Source organism: Chelonia mydas, chromosome 6 (genome assembly GCF_015237465.2).
Source record: "Chelonia mydas isolate rCheMyd1 chromosome 6, rCheMyd1.pri.v2, whole genome shotgun sequence".
In the NCBI taxonomy this organism is placed as follows: domain Eukaryota; kingdom Metazoa; phylum Chordata; order Testudines; family Cheloniidae; genus Chelonia; species Chelonia mydas.
In genome coordinates this window covers 88,831,693-88,851,184 of record NC_051246.2, presented here as the reverse complement: position 1 = coordinate 88,851,184, position 19,492 = coordinate 88,831,693, and the positions used below count along the sequence as shown (strand labels likewise).

Below are 19,492 nucleotides of genomic sequence, written 5' to 3'. Positions count from 1 at the left end.
ATTTTAGCAAATGTGTAAGACTCAGAAATATTTAGATTGATACCCCACCCCCATGTCTCCTCAGTGTCTACCTCAGACCTAAAGTGGATTCTATTAACTCTGAGAGCCTTTTCAGATAAGGAGGTCATGGGTGGGTCAGAGCAAGACCTTTGCTATTTAACGCTCCTTTTGGGTGAGGGCTTAGGTTACTACTACCTTTTATACATTTTATTGTAGGACAAATAACCAATGTATCATCATGCACTCAGGCTCCAGATGTTGTTTACAGTTACTGCTCAAATAAAAGTTATTTTCTCTGTGCATCCTGTAAGCTGACAATGTAAAATAGGGCATGAGAAGGGTGCATGAACACGGAAGTTGGGATCCACTGCACTGTCAGGGGTGGATGGAAACAAGACTTACATACAAAATTAAGTTTTATGAAACAAATAAAGTAATACTTAACAGCAACATATTATTTGCCATAGCCATTCACATAGGTCTGGTACCTTGTCTCCAGGAGAAGCCTCAGAGAAAGGGAAAATAAAGACTGAGCTAAACATTTTTGTTTGTTTGTTTGTGATGGACCTATTCAATAAAAAGAAAAGAAGTAAAGCCAACACATTACAGCTACAGGAAAAAAAAGGAACAGTAAGGAAAAATGCTCTATAAAGTTTTAGCACAAGGTATGACTCAAAGCCAGATGGCCACATCCACCTGCTCCCACTTGACAATCATAGCTCATATAAAGGGGAAAATCCCCAAAGTGATTACAGTTATCCAAATTCCAGTATAAGGAAATTACTTCAGGATCAGATCATGAAAGAGCAGAAATAAAACACAATCAATGCAAAAGGAGTCCAGAGTTCAACAATATTCAAAAGCTTCACAGTACCTATAATATTCAGAGTGAAGAACTGCAAGCAGCTGCACACCATGTTGCACTCAATATTTTACTAATCCAACAGGATGGGATTATACTATCGTGACTAAGATATGGTGGGGGTGACTGATTCATGCTATTCAGTCTTCTTCTTCCATGCTGTCTCAAACCCATATCAAGTCAGGACCCCTACGCCAGGACATTTAAATCCCCATTTTATTTGTGTGTGTGTGTATGTGTGTGGTGACAAGTATCTGAAGCAGTCAATGATGTACGTGTGTGTGTGTGTCGTGACAAGTAACTCTAGCAGTCAATGATGCACCAAATAAAAAATGTCTGACAGCCACAGCATCGTCTGGGGCTGGAGTGACATTACAATTGTTTCATTGCTGCAATCACCAATTTACCATTGCTTTTAAAGTTAAGTCCTTCGCCTTCAGAATTATCAGATTTTATCAAATACTGGCTCCAGACTCATCAAATTGGCTTTTGTCACGAAGGTTAGGAATAAAAACAAAAACCCCAAAGTACAAAGATCAAGGGAAGTTTTCAGAACACCTAAGTGGCTTAGGAGACACTTAGGTACTTTAAATATTATACCGAGATAAAGCTCTAAAATTTGATTTTGGGAAAATTTCTCGTAGTCCTTCCCACATAAAGCAAGTCTGTCTCAGTTAGTATGAGTCCAACTGTACAGCTGTCTGAATGACAGGAACAAGTTAACTGATACATTTTAGACTCCTCTGAAGATCACATAGAAAAGTAACTTCCATGCTTAATAATGAGACAGTTGTAAAGTCCAATATTTTGTAATCTACTAGTGCTGGAAACGTGCCTTACGCCACTGAAAAAGGTGAGTGGGGGAGAGACCCTGGGTATAAAGAACTATTTCTAGCCCTGAAACGTCAAGAAATATTAGACTTTAACCTGCCCCTGTCTGAAGACTGAAAATTGCATGACCTGTACCTCAGATCAGCATAATTTTGAAATGCAATTCTACATTTGGGGGAAGGGAAGAAACATTTTTTTAGCAGGTTTTGGATTGTATTGCACTGAAACTAACTGAAAACTGCTTGGAGGCTTGGAATATCCAGAGTATATCCCACTGATGGTGGATTATTGGGCAGAATTAAGTGAGATGGTCAAATGTATATGATACATTAGTTAGTGCATAGATAACAGACATAAACAAATGTTGTTCCAGACATATGTATATGACAATGGATTGGGACAGAAGGCAACTAGCTGAGGGTCTCAGGAGTCGAACTGACCAGGGAACAGGGCTAAGGAAGGTGGAGAGCAGGTGACTGGTATCTGATGTGTTTAAAACTTTACACTGCTGGCAGAGGAAGCTCTAACTGATGCTCAAACTTTCTCCACTCAGTGATCCACATAGACTGATAATTCCCTGAAGCTGTGTGGTTATCGGTGGTATTTTCTGCCCCACTGTGTATGATGATGCACGGGCTGGTTGCCAAAAGTCTATGACATATCTTTAATGGGAATTATAGGACAGTAAGAAGAAAACACACTCAATTCACATTGGACTTGAATATGTACTCAATTTGTTATGCCAGTATTTGTAGATTGCACAGTCTTTAAAGCTCCGCTAGTGCATAATAGAACTGCTTACATAGAGTCCAACCCTTAATCATGTTGACTAGTACTTAATGCATTTAACTTGGTAAGACTGATCATGTAAGCACTATTCAAGTTGAGTGAGGGTTACCGAATTGGGCCTAGATGTAGTGACATCCCACACAGACACAGAGCACGTCATTACAACTTAGTCTACTAGCAAACAAACATTATATTTAGTCACTGTTAAGGTTCTGGCAGGGCATACCCCATCCATCCAAAACCTTAAAACATGGAAATAAAAAGTTAAGGGAAAAGATGAGTGTATTCCTTTCCACCTTCATATTCCTACAACATTGTCAATAACACACTCCCATGCTCTACGAGGCTTTAACTTCCATCTGCAGCAGATTCCCAAAAGCAATATGCATCCCTGCTTCAACAAACTTACACTATAATGCAAAACCTTAACAGTGATCTCATATGCTTTTACATTAATTATATCAACAGATCAGCACATCTGACTGTCACACATTCCGTGCATTTATGAAATTATTTTGCCTTAACACTGTTGAGATCACTGTTAAACTTACACTCATATGGCAAAGCCTTAAACTGGGGTACATACTGCTTTTGAGTATCTGTTTGAGATGGAAGTGAAAGCCTTCCATAGTTTTGGTGTACCTCACTGGATAGCTCCCCTAGAGAAGAAAAGCTGCACCTCCCTGGGAATCAGGGAGAAACTGAAGCTGCTGCTATGTCAATCCTGCTGAAGAGCATGAGAGGTTGTAACATGTCTCAGTGAATTCTGTGTCTATAACATTCCATCCCCATTGAAAAAGTCCTCAACATAAGTACAGCAAGAGCAATCCGCCATGATGGGCAATGACAACATAACTGTTCACAGAAGAAACTTCCATGAAAAAGTCTATGTAATCGCTCACTTCCCAAAATACTCTGTCACCTCTCATAGACTTCTGGAAATTGGCTACAGCCAGGTGCAGCTGCAGCAGCAGGGTGTGCATTCCTGCATTGCACCAGCAGATCTGCCTTTTGCCCTTCCACTTCCATGGCAGAATGAAGCATACATCTCAACCTCCAAAGTGAACAGAATGTTGGGAATCGTTAAGAAAGGGATAGATAATAAAACAGAAAATATGATATTGCCTCTATATAAATTGATGGCACGCCCACCTCTTGAATACAGCGTGCAGATGTGGTCATCCCATCTCAAAAAAGAATTGGATCAGATCCCTATCTTTCACCCTTACTATTTGAGGTGAAGGAATAATTGCCAGCCCTTTTGTAGAACTACTGCTTGAGGAAGACTTGACACTCAACTTCTCAGTGGGTTACACAACTATTTACCTGTCAGCAGGAGAATATTGGTGATTGGAAACCCTGGATTTGATCTCTGATTCTGGGCGAGTACTATAGTTTATTGTAGTTAGAGCCAGGATAATCAAAACTGACTAGATATTCAATATGGGGTTTTGTCATGGAACAGACCTAGGATGTGGGCCTGCAGCAGCCTTACATAAGCTCTCTGATCACTTATTAAAAAAAAGTGGATAATGGAGTGTTCAGTAGCTCTTCCAGACCTATCTTCTAGGTTAGGGTTATTGGCTATCGTCAGTTGCATGGGAATTTAAACAGCAGTTACGAGACCAGAAGTTCAAATCTCACCTTTTCTTTTTCCCAGCTCAGGGAACTTTCACCTGGGCTACAGGCATCAGAGTCAGACACATTCATTCTCTCTCTCTCCCTCATACACACACACACTTTACTGATATCAGTTCCGCTGCTTTGCAGTAACAACCCAGTTTCAGACACTTTAAAAGTGACGCTTTGCTGGCCATGTGTGCCCACAGTGTTAATTGTAGTCATTTTTTTTTAAAGGTAGAAGCAGGCAATACAATCTCTCTTCAGAAACAAGAATCATATTCCACATTGTATATTACTTAACATTACAATAATTCCAATAGGAGTGAGCATATTAAAGTTTATGTTACAGCTGATCCTTCAGATTAATTATAAAGTCAAGGGTTATGTGCTTCACTCGATTGGTTGAATGCTCAGCTGTGGTGCTCTTGTGCTTGGCATAACTAAGGGTGATTGGTACACCTTTCCACTCCAAAAATTTTGGGATGCTGGGGGCCAAAATGGCATCTGACACAACTTAGGGAAGCCTAAGGGGTGCTCTAAATTGTACCACCTGGAGTGGGCCTCCTGTCCCTGCCACATGCCACATACCACACACAGAGCGAAGGAAGCGGGAGGTGTAGAGCCAGGCAGTGTAGGATTTACCTACTCTAGGGGAATCTTTTGACTTCTCCTTTAGGGCAGCTTTCTGGCTCCCTTGTGCCAGCAGGACCAGGAGCTGAGGATGTGGCCTGAATGTATTAAGTTCTTAATAAAATCATGAAAGTGTATAGGATGAATTCTGCATAAAATTACAACTAGAGAGATGGCCAGGCAATAAAATACGATAAAACAATCACAGCCAAATATTAGCATTCTAACAGCTTTGAAGGAGATGTATAACCTTTAGAAAGTCTACTGACATCATACTTGGCTGGAATAAACTCATTAAGTCATTAAAGGTCACCTGATTTGTGTATCCCTTTCCCCATTTTAAGGGTTTAGCTTAAAAGTAAATTAGTGTGTCTCTTTGGTGTTTAAAGCAGATTAATAGCAGCTTTACAAAGAATGTGCCACCTAATTAAAATTTGCAACATAAATCATAGGCCTTTGAAAAAAAATCAGCTCTCCAAACTTCATATTCAAATCCAGTTAAATATGTTGCATGAGTTTTCACCTGAAGTTTATGATTTCACAGGACTTCTTCTCCATTTTTTCTTTAGCAGAGCAAAGAGGATATTCACATAAAAATACAGAAATGTTATGATGATGGTGACTGAGACATGGCAGAAACATTTCCTTTTCTTTTTTTGAACATATTCTCCACAGCTATCAACTACAAAATCAACAACAACAAAATAACTCGAGGTGGTATTCTAATACTGATGAAGAAAACTGTGATTCCTGAAAAACTGCACAGTTTAACTGAGTCAGGTATTTCAGTGTAATGTGGGAATACATTTATCAGAATCAGTAGAGACCAAGTATTAATTACAAAGGCCAAACACAAATGAATAATCTTATATATAGACCCTGACATATTAGTCCCGTAAAGCACTTTGCAGATCTTATTTTATGAAAATGTACAAAGGATCTATATACATTTGTGCTTTTAGGAAGCAATTATTCCTAAAAGATTTAGATATAATTCAATCTGGAATATTGTAAGAGATTTTTTTAAAATGGTTTCAGATAGAGGAGGATTATATTACCTTAAAATGGAAATACTGATCCAAATTCTCCTCACAGTGGCATCAGCACAACTCTGGGTGTCACTATGAGAAGGATTTGGGACCGACATTTTCATTCAAATGAGTGTAATCCTCTAGTATGTGGAGAAAAAAATGTAAAACAAAATTCAGAGCACAAATTTGGCATCAGTGGGATTGGATCACTGTCACCATGAGGAGCATTTGGCCCATTACACTAATTAGTCAGTAAATCCTAAACCCCATAAACTGATCTGCCTGAGACAGATTGGTTTAAACCAACTACCTTACCAAAAAGGTGAAGATAAGATGTACTGTACCGTAAGCTAATGTAAATGACTGATACGGAACTAGAGGAAAGCTGTATACATGCAATAATGTCACACTTCATACATGAGGCACGATCCTCAAGTCTGACAAGACCTAAGGGCTCACAAGGGTGGTTTTACTTCACTTTTGTGACCCCCTGATCTTGGGGCTGGCTAGGGCGTAGTTCACCCCAGCACAACTTACAGCAGCCTTCTGCCCCATTCACTTCCTTTGCTATGATCCTAGGAAGTGCTGAAAGTCCTCAAAACCCACTCCAGTACGTGAGGGTAATTAGCACCTTACTGAAGGTGGCCTGTGCCCCAAACATCTTACAGAAACAACCATTTCACAAGAGACCCACATTACAAAGCGTATTCAGTAGCTATTAGTGAAGGAGAAGACATTCATTTTAAATTATGTACTTCTATCTCATTTATGAAGTTAGACATTACACACCCAATCTTTTTTTTAAGCCAGAGAGACTTGTAAGGCATGGGAGACGTTACTGGGAAGCATTAAAGCACTCTGCAATTCCCTGTCTGTCTTCCCCGCTTTGCAATTTGCAGAGATAGTATGAAAGGTTCTTTAGCTCATCCATAAGAAGAAAAAACCCCATTAATCCTTTATACTGTACATTCACTTTCTTAATCCCCCACTTCTTTACTTTAGCAATAACACACCAGAGGCCTCGTAGCCCTTCTCTGAGACTAACTCAGCACCTTTATATGAACTATTACCATTCATTTGTAAGGAAATGCTCCAATCACACAGACACTTATGCACATGAGTAACTTTACTTCCATAAATGAGTCGGTGGGATCATTCATTTGAAGAATCACTTGTTTGAGAGTGTCTGCAGGATCAGGGCCTTACTATTATTTTGCAGATTTTCTCCTTTCATCTTATGAAGGAAAGAGTTGCTTAATTACAAAACAAGTATTCGCTTACTCAAAGGTAGAGTTATGGTTGCTGCCACACAACAGTGCTTCCTGCTTCCCATACCCTGGCATCCCAAATCAGAGCACCTGCCACTAGGCTAAGAGGCTCTTTCCTTATCTCTTTCCCCTTATCCTCCTCTCCTTCAGTCAGTCCCTGCACACTGCTGGTGCTCCATGCAAGCAAGGATTGCAGCAGTCCTGTTCACTACTCTGGAAATAAAGTTGAATGATTGTTTATGAAGTTTGGCCGCTTGTTTTAGGTATCAGTCACTAAATCTCAACAATCAATCCAGTGTTATATGTTTAGTGGGGGCATTGCTCATGGATTTTTCCCTTTCTTTGAATAATAAAGTGTAAGGAAGCTGATATTTTAAAAACAGGTTATTATTTGAGGAGTTGTATCTCACAAACCCTGTGAGCAAATGATCTCAACTTTGTATCACAAACTCTACCTCAGGCCCTGAATTGTCATAACAATTTTCAACCCAATCTGACTATGCATGTGGACTATAAAGAGTAAATTGGAAGTAGAAAAATTCATTACAAAAGTTCAATAAGTAACCTTAACTCCAATCCTATATTCCTGCTCTCTCCATTGTTTCTATACTTAAGGGTGTAACTATCTTTCTGTTGTCACCCTGATTTTGACCCCTCCTTTATTTTTTAAAGGAAAATCCAAAAGGCATGAAACATCTTTTTTTTTTTTTTGATTCTCACCAGAATAGATTATTTTGGCAAATTTGAGGTGAATTCGACGAGAAGAGTTAAATTTATGGGAGTTAGAAAAATACAAAAATTCCCCCCCCCCTTTTTTTTTAAACAATTGGTACAGAGTGGACAGCGTAAAGGTGGACATAAGCCTTGTTTCTGCAGTGTGAGGTCTTACAGACGTATTTGGAGGATGGATTAAGTATATACATGGTGATTTATATATGGGGTGCATGTGATGCTGGCAGACCAGGTGCCAGCTCTTGCCAAGGTTGTAGGTGTCAGCTGGGCATAGACAGATTCATAGCTGGAAACCAGACCAGCTCACCTGTATGTTAGTATTGTTCAAGATAGGCGTTAGACTTACAGGAATGTGTTTAGTGTTTAGACGCTATGGAATGCTTGCAAGTCGCTACATGCATTGATTTCACTTGTCATGTCTATATCCCATGCTATAAGGTGATATGGAAGTTTTGCTTTATAACTGTCAAAATGCTTGCTCTGAACCTGGGAACCCAGTCAGAAGGAATGGTCCACCACCCGTCAAGAAGGGCTATCAAAACTAAATGGGCCATTGTGGAACATCACAATAAAAAAACTTGGTTAACAGCCCTCTCACACCCTTGAAGCTGCTATGTGCAAGAAAGCCTGTCCCATCAGCGTGAATGCTAGAAGAAGGGGATAAAACAGGGACACAAGAAAATTTTCTCTCTCTTTTTGCTGTTTGGACTCTCACAGCACTGGAGCTAGGAAACAGAAGCAGAGATCCCCAGGGTCAACCTGGGTTAGGCTTAAAAGACATTCAGTGCTGGCAGATTACTACAAACCTCTGTCACCTTTTGGAACCATAGACTGTAACTCATTTGTGTATATATGTTGCCTAGTTTAACCTTGTAAATAACTCTCTCATTTCTTCTTCCTAGTTAATAAACGCTTAGTTCGTTTACTATAGGATTGGCTACAAGTGTTGTCTTTGATGTGGTGTGGTGTTGTCTTTTTGTCTGAGGTACAAAATTGATCTGGGGTTAGTGACTGGTCTCTTGGGACTGGAAGCAACCTGAATCTTTCGTGATCTTTGGCATATGACAATCAACTATCACTAAGTCCAACTTGCGTGGGTGGCTAGATAGAGTGGAGTGCCCACGGGGACTATCAGTGACTCCATGGTAAGACTGTTATAGCACTTCAGGAGTTCACATTTGTTATTAGGTTGGTGAAATTTAATCACACAAGATACCAGTTTGGGGTGTCAGCCCTGCTTTTTGACAATCTGCCCTGAAGTTGGCAAGCTCAGTCATGAACCACTCCAGACACCGTGACAGGGTGGATGAAGTAAACTTGTTTCCCTGGATCAGAGTGGGACATTAGGAGTTGGGAGGATGTTGTTTTTGCGCTGTATATTGTATGGATAAAAGATATGGTATGTTTCTCTGAAAACAATCAGGTGACCTAGAGGAAGTTCTGTGGCTGATGTGAAGGGGCTCTTAGATTTGTAACTACTCTATGTGTGGTGAAGGTTTATGGTCACTGTTAGAAGTGTACCAGAGGTGAGACCTGGTGGTTGGGAATGAGAAGGGGGAGGGGAGAGTGTGTATGCATGCATATTTTCAGTCATGCTCGGTCTCCCAGTAGGGTGTGTGTGAAAATTCTGTCACAGTGAGCTCTGGTGCTAATAGTCATAGGGACAGGTGGTTCAGATTGCAGTGGCAAGAGGAGAGCAGCTGCAGGAGAATAACCTGTGATTTTTAAGAAAAATCACAGATATAAACTTTTATATCTAGTGTTTGGTTTACATTTTCTACTTTTACAACAAAAAGTGCTGATTAGCTTCTGGTTCTAAATGAAAGCTTAGTTACATATCAAAGATCACAAGCACTCCTGATGGGAGTTTTCAAAGGTTCTAAGTCCCTAACTTAAATTAACCACCCAATCTTTCAAAAAGTATTCAAAAGGGACTAGTTCTCTCTGAGGACAACAAAATACAACAAATCTGGACTCACTAGATTTCTGGAGATATAATATTAAAAAACCCCAAAAGCAGCTTTTCCAAAAGTGAAAAGCCTTCCACATTTCATATATCCAAAACAACTTGACCAATTAACCTCTAACTTTGCAAAACGAAATATGCCCGAAAAAGGCCAGGCAGAATTTAGACTCTTTGAGGACTGGATACAGGGACAGCAATAGCAGGATTAAAAATAAAATCTAGTTTCAATTTGAACTATTAGGTCTCTCTTATGACTCTGAAAATAAAATTATACAGTAAGCATCATTTCAGATAATATTAAAAGGAAAAATTGTAATCTCAATAAAAATAAAAATAAATTGTAATCTCAATAAAAATATTGTTTTCTGAATCTGGAAATCTGAATTCTGGAAAGAATCTCTCCAGCAACCAGGGGCACTAGAACAATTTTTATAGCGAGGGTTCTAAGAGCCATTGAACGAAACTGTAAACTTGGCATAAAACGGAATTCACTTCAAGCTAGGGGCTGCAGCAGCACCCCTAGCATGCCTCGTTCCAGCACCCATGCCAGCAACTATTCAATGCCATTAAATAAGTAACTTAGTACAATTATGGGAAATTACTTAAAATCTTTTAAACATTTCCTATTTGCAATCAACAGAATATCTGTCCAACACTAGCTTGTGGTGACTCCAGATTCAAGGCACCTGCATTACTGTGAACATAAATGATTCTGGATTCTATGGTTTCTCTCTATGATGACCATCAGTTATCTTGAAGAAGGCTGTACTACTTTTGATAGCATAGACTTCATTCTGCAATATTCAGCAAAGATTTTACTGGTAACCTTAAGCTCATGCAACACTTGGTATTTATGTGGCATAGAGTCTTTTCTAGTTTATTCAATAAAAATCTGTTTCCAAAAATAGCCTCAAAAATTGCACAGCAATTTTTGGCTACTAAATTTATGTGCATGCAGTTTTATATGGCCAAGTTTCTGCTCAAGCGAAAAGCTGGATTTGTGTATGCAACCTCTATTCCCATTCTTACACGCAAATCTGAATGTTTTCATGTACAAATATATATGTATGCAAAATTAAGTCCATAATTTTAGAAACTAAGTGGAGTCTGCTCTGAAAATTCAGCCCTCTACATCCACAGTGATAAAGTGCTGTACCTTCTTTTTGTAATTAGTGAAGGAATAACTAAACAAGAGGTATATAAATCAGCTGATAGTCACTATGATCTACTTGATCTCAAATTTCTTCACACTCAAGTGCCTTTTGTGCATTCCATAGTAAACAACCGTGGATCCGCTTTATTGTCAACAGAAAGGTCAGCTCTTAATTTCTTTGTTGCAGCATGAAGGTTGAACATGTCACTGTATCCTGAAAGTGACCAAGGGTAAAAGAGAGAGAAACCATCTAAGGTGACAGGTTTCAGAGTAGCAGCTGTGTTAGTCTGTATCCGCAAAAAGAAAAGGAGTACTTGTGGCACCTTAGAGACTAACCAATTTATTTGAGCATAAGTTTTCGTGAGCAACTGCTCACTTCATCGGATGCATTCAGTGGTGCTTATGCTCAAATAAATTTGTTACTCTCTAAGGTGCCAAAAGTATTCCTTTTCTTTTCATCTAAGATGAGTTGTCTTGAACTCACCAAATCTACCAAGCAAGAATGACAATTCTCTCATGCTCTCAAGAGTAACAGAAGAGGCTGGGCAACATTTGGCTATAATGAGATACGTTCATTTCCTCCTGCCTAAATAAAACACAATTTTAAAGTGACAAGATTAAAGAGAGAAAGGAATACAGGCTTCTACTTAAGATTTATTTTCATTCCTTCACACATAAACAGGAAATAGATTTCTGAACATTTTATTGGTTGAACACACTTACAAGTTTTTGCATCTTCACCGGGCAATTTCTCTTATGCTGGCAAGTAATGGTGCCTGCAGTTAGGCAGCTACCACTTTCAACAACGTCACAATGCCACTTTCTCAAATCAAAGTAGAAAAACCCTGTCAAATCTTTTCATTGTCTTTTCTCTGTCCCCCTCCTCCTACTCTCCCAATTTTTATTCTTATTGACAAGGCTTATTATTCTTCCTCCCAATTCCAACTGAAATAAGCTACCCTTTTGCAAATAGTAGTCTCAACTATGTGGTCACTAGTAGTATAGGTCAATAATGTTATTAATATAGCACATGCTGCTGAGAGCAGATCAAACAGCCGTGCTTTAAAATGTTAGTTTTGTGCAATTGAGACAAACAGCAGCAGTTTTTTACACCCGATAAAAATGTAATATTGCAAGGACAGAACCAAAACCAAATCTAGTGCTAGTTACCACAACACAGCCCATTGATTTGGAGAATATATTATTTCTTTCTTGTTGTTTTCATACAACACACAAAATAAAATAATACCATAACAGAAGGGTGCTGTATCTGTGTTTAAAGAAGGGGTTGTTGGCAAACACCACAGCTCACTTCTGCCGAAATGTACACAATTGATATATGCAGCACGGAAAGCTGGCACCATAGGCTTACAACCTTAATTTGCCTGCAAGAAGGAACGGAGATTTACCTTCAGAGCACGTTCTTGATTGTTTTCAGCAGTCAGATGTCTCGTGTTGTTTGCTGAAGTCTGGTTCTGCTCTTTCAGATGATGAAGCTCCTGCTCCAGCCGTTTGCACTGCAACGAGGAAAGAATTCCATTAAGTAAAGGAGATGGGGCATATTTTTTTTCCCAAGAAGCCAAATGAATTAATGTAAATAACACCATCACCATTTCTGCAGCAGAAAAAGCTTCCAACAAAAGCAAGTTGTAATCAAAGAGATGAAATCATATTAGATCTATACTATACTATATATATATATATATATATATACACACACACACACACACATGTAAATCAATCTTTTATTCATTGTCTTGTTCAGATCCAATCGTTTGAAGGAAAAACTCATATATCAAGTATAGTATATCAAGAAACTCTGCCAAATAATATTTAAATATATTTTACAAATTAATATAACACTAAGCCAAATTCTGGTCTCAGCTGTGCTAGTGTAACAGAGAAGAATTTGCCCCATTATATATTTAAATATAATTGAATATGAAAAAATTAAGTGTGTACCTTCACAAAACCCCTCACTTTTTAATAAGGAAATGTATGTATAGATTTATACAGTACATATTAATAAAACTCAGAGACTGCATTCCCAAATACCAGATCTTGGACAACAACTAGTTTTTTAAAAAAATGTTTGTTTTTTAATAATCAACTTTTTAAAATAACCAAGAACAGGATAGAAAATTTTAGTTTTTCCTATTCTGAGTGTGTGCATACAAACATTTAAAGGAGTTAAATTGAATAAGTATTTTAAAGGCCAAAATATTTAGGATATTCAAATTGGTACCCAAAGCAGATTTAACCAGTTTTCAAGATAGCAATGAGGGGCAAAACCCAGCTATCCTGGCTTACCACAGTAATTAAACAGTTAGCAGAAAAAACTCTTATAAAAATAGGGAAAGGGGAACTAGAGATGTCTTACTATGGGCATGTAAGAGAGCATATTAGCTGAAAACATTAGCAAAACCAAAATATTTTCAGCATACACCATATTATTGGGAAGCAGAAGGAAGTAGTTATGATAGCACCATTGAAAACCAAAGCAGGGAGGAGCCTGACAGCACAGCATCTGAATATTCAAAGATGAGGAACATCTTCTGCTGATACTCAGAGTACACATGAAGGGAAGGGAGAAGATCAAAGATATAACGGCCACTAGCACTGTGATCTCAAAACTAAAAATTTAAACTCAAATAATATTACTATGGACAGATATCTTACGATCCTGGATTATTTTGGAAGCTATGTAAGGAATCAAATTTCCTATCAAATTTATAATCTCTCATGATGCAGGACTAGCGAGTAAAGAAGCATGGGTCATGTTACCCCAATGCTTAAAAAGGGTAAATGGTTCTGAACCAGAAGACCACAGGCAAGTGAGTCTATCTACAGTCCCAAATAAAATTTTAAAATTGTATCCAAAAGTGCATTTTCCAACACAAGTTTAGATAACACTATTTTATTTCCTTCTTTAAACCCTTAACCACAAATAATGGACTCTGGGCCCCATTACCAAACACTGGCACCTAAACTGGACGCCAAATCCCAAGGCTTGCATGGGTATCCAAATAATGGCAGTTGCTCAAAATGGGCAAATAAGGGCTGATCTAAGCACCCAAATGAAGTATCTGGGTGTCTATTTTATGTATTTGCATATGAAACCTGAGCTCAAAAAAGTCACCAGCTCTACTGAATTTCTCCTTTTTAAAAAGAGGGAATATTTCTGGAACTAGTATATTCTCTCGAACTGGTGGCAGTGTGTAAGTGTGCTAACTGCATCACAGCTATTTCATTTTTATAGTGAACAACAAAGGAGAAAAAGATAGAGAGAAGAAAAAAAAATCTGTTAAAGTGCACCATGATGGATGGTGGTTGTGGATTTTTTTTCCTCGTTAAAGCCTAAGGCTAAGATGACATATTAATACGTTTGATTTGATTTGTGTATGTCTGTGTTTATTTGTATAAAGCAATGGTTCAAGTACTGATTATAATTTTAATGCTCATTTTATAGAAAATAGCAATCACAAATCATGCACCTAAAATGCCTTTTCATAACAAGTGTGCGAGAAGTAAGGTGGTAGGAAAACAACTCCAACAACTCTAAATCAGTTCTAATTAAATCCATGTATATATGGGTACAGTTTCTCTGACAGGCAGACTCATAACACCAGAGTTTTAAAAATCAGTTAGTTAACTCATTATCACAAATCATGAGTTTTCAATTGCAACTTAACATCAGCAAAATTGCCATTTCAACCTTTCAAAAATGACTTCCTTTAAAAAAAAATCTTTTGTCTTGAAATTTCTTAACATTATACTCATTGTACCAACGACACTTAAAACACACTGGGGTAACATAAGGAGATGGGCCAAAAATTTAATCCATCTGAAAATATCACACATTTTTATTCACGCTGCCCTCCTGGCTCCAAAAATAATGCTGGTACATAGGTAATATTAAAACTAGTTATTGGATAATTCAATAACAAACCTCACGGGCCTGATGTTTTGCACAACTGCAGGCATCTCTGTGCACTTCATAATATTATTCTACTCTATTTGTTCCACTCTTATGAAGACAGGATATTGACATAAACAGAAACAGCAAGATTCTTGCACTATCCTAGCTACTCACAGGGCAAGCAGGCAAGTCAAAGAGAAGCAGCACAAAGCATGCATACCCCCACATTAAAGCAGCTGGTAGAATTAAATGTATGTCAATCTCAACAGTGTCTAAGTTGATTTAAATATGCTATATGTGCACTTTTCCATCTTCAGTGGATAAAATGATCTCATTTTCACTAAAAACACTGACAATAGAAAATCACGACTGGTGTTGCTAGAATCCATTTTAGGGGTATCATAAAAAAAAACCCCAAACAAAACAAAACAAAGTTAGTGACTTAATTTACATATCACAGGAGAAAAGTGTCTAATTAATTAAGTCTATGATAGTGTCACCCAAGTAGAAGGCACAAGTCACCTAATACATTTAAAATAATTCATTAAACAAACCTGTCGCAGGTACATCACAAATCAAATTTATTTTCACCAGTCCAGGAAATAGCACCTAGCTATGCCTTGTCTATGAAGGACTGTTGTTACAGTGACAATTTTTTATGTATATGTTAATGGTGTATATGGCATAAAAATCATAACTTTACAAAAATGTACAGTTAGAATATTTTTAGCATTAACAATACTGTACTAAAACTACTCTCCTTTTTCACAAGGGCAAGAGTATCTGGAATTTCTGTGCAGCCAATATTTTTGCTGTTCGGAAGTAGTATTAAGAACAGTTTTAGGCAATGTGGGCCTTCTACTCATTTCAGCCAACATTTTTTGACTTCTGTGTCGTTGGTTTTTAGCAGGATCCAATAAAAATAGATGTTCTTTAAAAGAACATGTGTTTTTATTGGTTCCCCGCTTTGCTGAAAGATGCCAACAGCTGCAAGGATGAAACTGGACTTCCTTCTAAAAACATATATTAAAATCTTTTTGGAGCAGGGCAGAGAAGACATGCCCAGTTTAATACTGACAAGGAAGCATCAGATGTTTGCCTTTAAGGCCTAATGGAGGAAGTCTTTTATTTTTAGTATTATAAATAAGAATTTCTAAACCCTGCCATATCAAATGTGTGAAGATATTTTTTTGTGAAACATTCAAGATATATCCTAGCAATATCAGAGATGTGAAACTATTTGAAAATGATATATCAACTAAAGTAGATTTTGGACTGTCTACAGATTCTTATTTGAAAGAAAACTGCTCACATAGAGGAAATCCTGAATTAAGCTACTTACTAGATTATGTAAAAGGCGATAATCATTTAGGATTCTGTTTCTTTCCTAGATCGAATATCTTACATACTTCGGACACAATTATGGCACATATGCACAGTGTTGTTGCAGGTCAAGAGGGCTGGGGGGGCGGGGGATAAGCATGAAGTAGAGTCCTGGAGATGTAGCTAGGAAGGGGTCATTAGAGCCTTGGTGAAGGAATGTCTCGTTTCATGGAGATTTCACACAAGTAACCATTGAAGATCAGCTCACTCATGTAAATGGATTTTACCACCAAGAAAAGCTGTGTAGTCAAGATATGCATCACCTATGCAGAGATCAAGTGTGTAATGTCAAAAAAGGGTGAAAGGATTTGATAGAAAACAGGAGACATTTTCCTAAAGAACAAACTATTATAAAATCTGGATGTACACATTAGCTCTAAAATTACCAAGCTTAAGTCGGCTTTGCCGATGTCACCAACAGCCTCTAACCCAAACAGTGCTCCTCTTTAATCCCACCCCCCAGCTCTGCTCCCTTAGCAATAAGTCTTTCCGTTTTGTACAGCAGTTGCCAGTAAAACAGCAACATTTCCCAACACTTGCCACTCACCGTTGTACTAGTTTTCTTCTATAATTAAAATAGGAAACAACTGCAGTGTCTAGAGAACCACTGCATGGTAAGTGTTGGAATATGGTGACACTTTAATGGTGATCACCACACACTCATTCAAAAAGTAATCACTTTGGACAAGATTTTTATATTCCTCCTTCTGAATTACGTATGTATAGAGGGCTTTAGTTTTACACCCATGAATTTCAGAGAGGTAGTGAGAAAGGGACAGATATGATGGGCAACATAATTAGCATTTGCCAACGAATCTCCCATCCCCCATGCATCAAAGGGCTGAAGCAGTCCCACCCAGCTCAGCCAGTCTTCTTCCCTCCTGCTAGGCCTTGGAGCAGGGCAGTGCAAAAGGATCCTTCAGAGAGCTTTTCACCACTACGCCTTGAAGGGAAAAGAAACTCCTAGGTCTTGCCCTCTATCAGGCCTGAGGCAGGTGGAGATACTTCTGCTGTGTGCCCCTCCCCGCCGACTCAGAGCTTGGGGAAGAGCGGTCATTGTAGATTAGTCCCTCCCTCAGGAAGGGGATGAACATCCTCCAGATCTGGAGTAAGGGGGTTGGCTGGGGGTGTGCGTGTGTCTCCATCCTCCGGAGGCTGTATCCCATCCCACATCTGGAGGGATTGAGGATCTTCCCTCTGGTGGTACTGCAGCATCACAGGAGTAAAACAGAGTAAGGAAGTCAACTGTGTGTGAAAGAGAACAGTAAATGTGAGCAAGTGTGAGAAAGAAACTGGTATGTATCCGAGAGTGAGAGAGCTCAGAGGGGGTGGGAAGGAGGTTGAGAAGTACTGTGGGGAGCTGAGATGTACAAAGACAGAAGAAAAGACATTGAGACCCCCCCCCACCAGGGAGACGCAGTGGTGGGGACGGATTCAGAGTGGGGAGAAGGGAATAGACAGAAGTATGTTTTAAAAAAAATACTTATTCTTCCTCCCCTTACTTGAAACTCCTGTGGGTGCCTGGGGCGCTGGAACAATTTGTATAGTGGGGGGGAGGGCTGAGAGTCATTGAATCAAACTGGAAACCCTGTATATAATAAAAACCACTTCAAGAAAGAGGGTGTGGTAGCACCCCCAGCACCTCTGAGGGTGCTAGAGGCCCTTACAGGTCAATTGCTCTTTCTGTGCACCTGACAGCATCTGATGTGAGATTCAGCAGAGTGAGATAGGTCTAATGAGGAAAGGTAGATTTGAGAGTCATCACAGAGGAGGTAATTGGACCCACACAAAACAATGAGGACACAGTGACAAAAAGCACAGAAGGAAAACATGGGAAAGCTAAGAACAGAGCCTGGAAGACCCCTACAGAGGTGGGGAACAGGGCAGAGGAGGAATTGCTGAAGGCAGACATTGACGGAACAGTCTGGGATAGGAAGAAAACCAGGTAAGGACAGTGTCAAAATGCTCAGGAAGGACAGACTGACAGCATCAGAAAGTTAAGGAGGATAAGCATGGTGTAGAGTCCTAGATACTAGGAAGAAATTATTAGAACTACGGTAATGACAGTTCCAGTGGCGCGGAGGGGGTGGAAATGGATTGGAGTAGGTTCAGAGGTGTGTTAGAGGAGAGGCATTCAAAGGAACCATCTCATGTTGTTTGTCTTCACTAGAAAATGAGGTTGTATTAACATGATGCTAAATATGACTTTATAGTCAGTACAGATTGATCAGCTGATACAACATGTTAAGCATGACCTGAGGGAAGCCCCCAGCATTCTCTTTCTCAGGGTTTATCTACAACTAGCTAACATGGTGTTACACACCACTTTCTTTTGTCTACACTGACTGCTAAGTTGCTTCTATCACATTACTGAGTCTGAGTCCTCAAAGCTGGATTCTAACATGCCTTCACTAGAAAATAAAGTTAAGACCAACAAGGTTACAAAGGGAAGAAGAGAAATGTGAAAGTAATTGGAGAAACAGCTAAAGTCACTAGTTGTTTTAAGTGTGGGGGAAACAAGGCAATGCTTATACAGGATTAAGAGCCATCCTGTCACCCTCCTGTGCAATGTACACACAGCTCTATAGCTCTGATTCAGCAAAACATTTGAGTATGAGTAGTCCCATTGACTTTAATGGGATTAGTCATATGCTTGAAAATAATCATGTTTTCCTAGTGCTTTGCTGGATGTGGACCTATGTCTCTATTTCATCAAACCAGATGCAGCAGATGACCAAATTACTAATTTCTTATCTGAATACAGAGGTTGAACGACAACTAAGACTAGCTAAGATCAACCCAGAGAAGACCCAGGTTTTATTGGCTGGAGAAGCAACCCAATAATATGGCAGGCTGAACAGAATAGGAGGGGCTTGTGGTAAGAAAACTGTATTTGTAGTGTGAGGGGAAATATAATTTTTAGGGCTATTTGAGCCTGCTAACTTTTGTTTATGTTTTTTATATTGCTGCACAACACTTTTGTGCAGAGTGGGGCTTTTATTAAAATGGAAAGAGCAGTTATGGGAAGATGCTCCAAAAGAAGAAAATGCATTGTACCTTTCAGATGCGACACAAATTATGAGTAGATTTCTCCTTTTAATCACAGGTTTGAGGTTAAAATTTGACACCTGTTTACAATGTCATTTGTTTAAATAAATTGCACCAGGTGTAAACCAGTGCAGAACTTGGCCCAGAGTTCTTTATTGATATCTGGAATTCAGCAGAAATACCTAAAAGAGATAGATTAGATTGATAATGCAATTAAAAACAACAAAAAAAGGCCTTTGTTTATTTAGCTCTTCTAT

At 38.8% G+C, this 19,492-nt stretch overlaps 1 protein-coding gene across 17 annotated transcripts in view; it reads right to left on the bottom strand.

The window, feature by feature from the left end:
* The window catches only part of MIPOL1 (mirror-image polydactyly 1), a 283,359-nt gene that overhangs the window by 115,269 nt on the left and 148,598 nt on the right, over positions 1-19,492 (bottom strand). For all 17 annotated transcript variants that reach the window (XM_043549731.1, XM_043549737.1, XM_043549733.1 and 14 more), the window contains one exon: positions 12,295-12,402. In XM_043549731.1, coding sequence (XP_043405666.1) covers positions 12,295-12,402 — 108 coding nt within the window. The remainder of the gene's footprint in view (positions 1-12,294; positions 12,403-19,492) is intronic.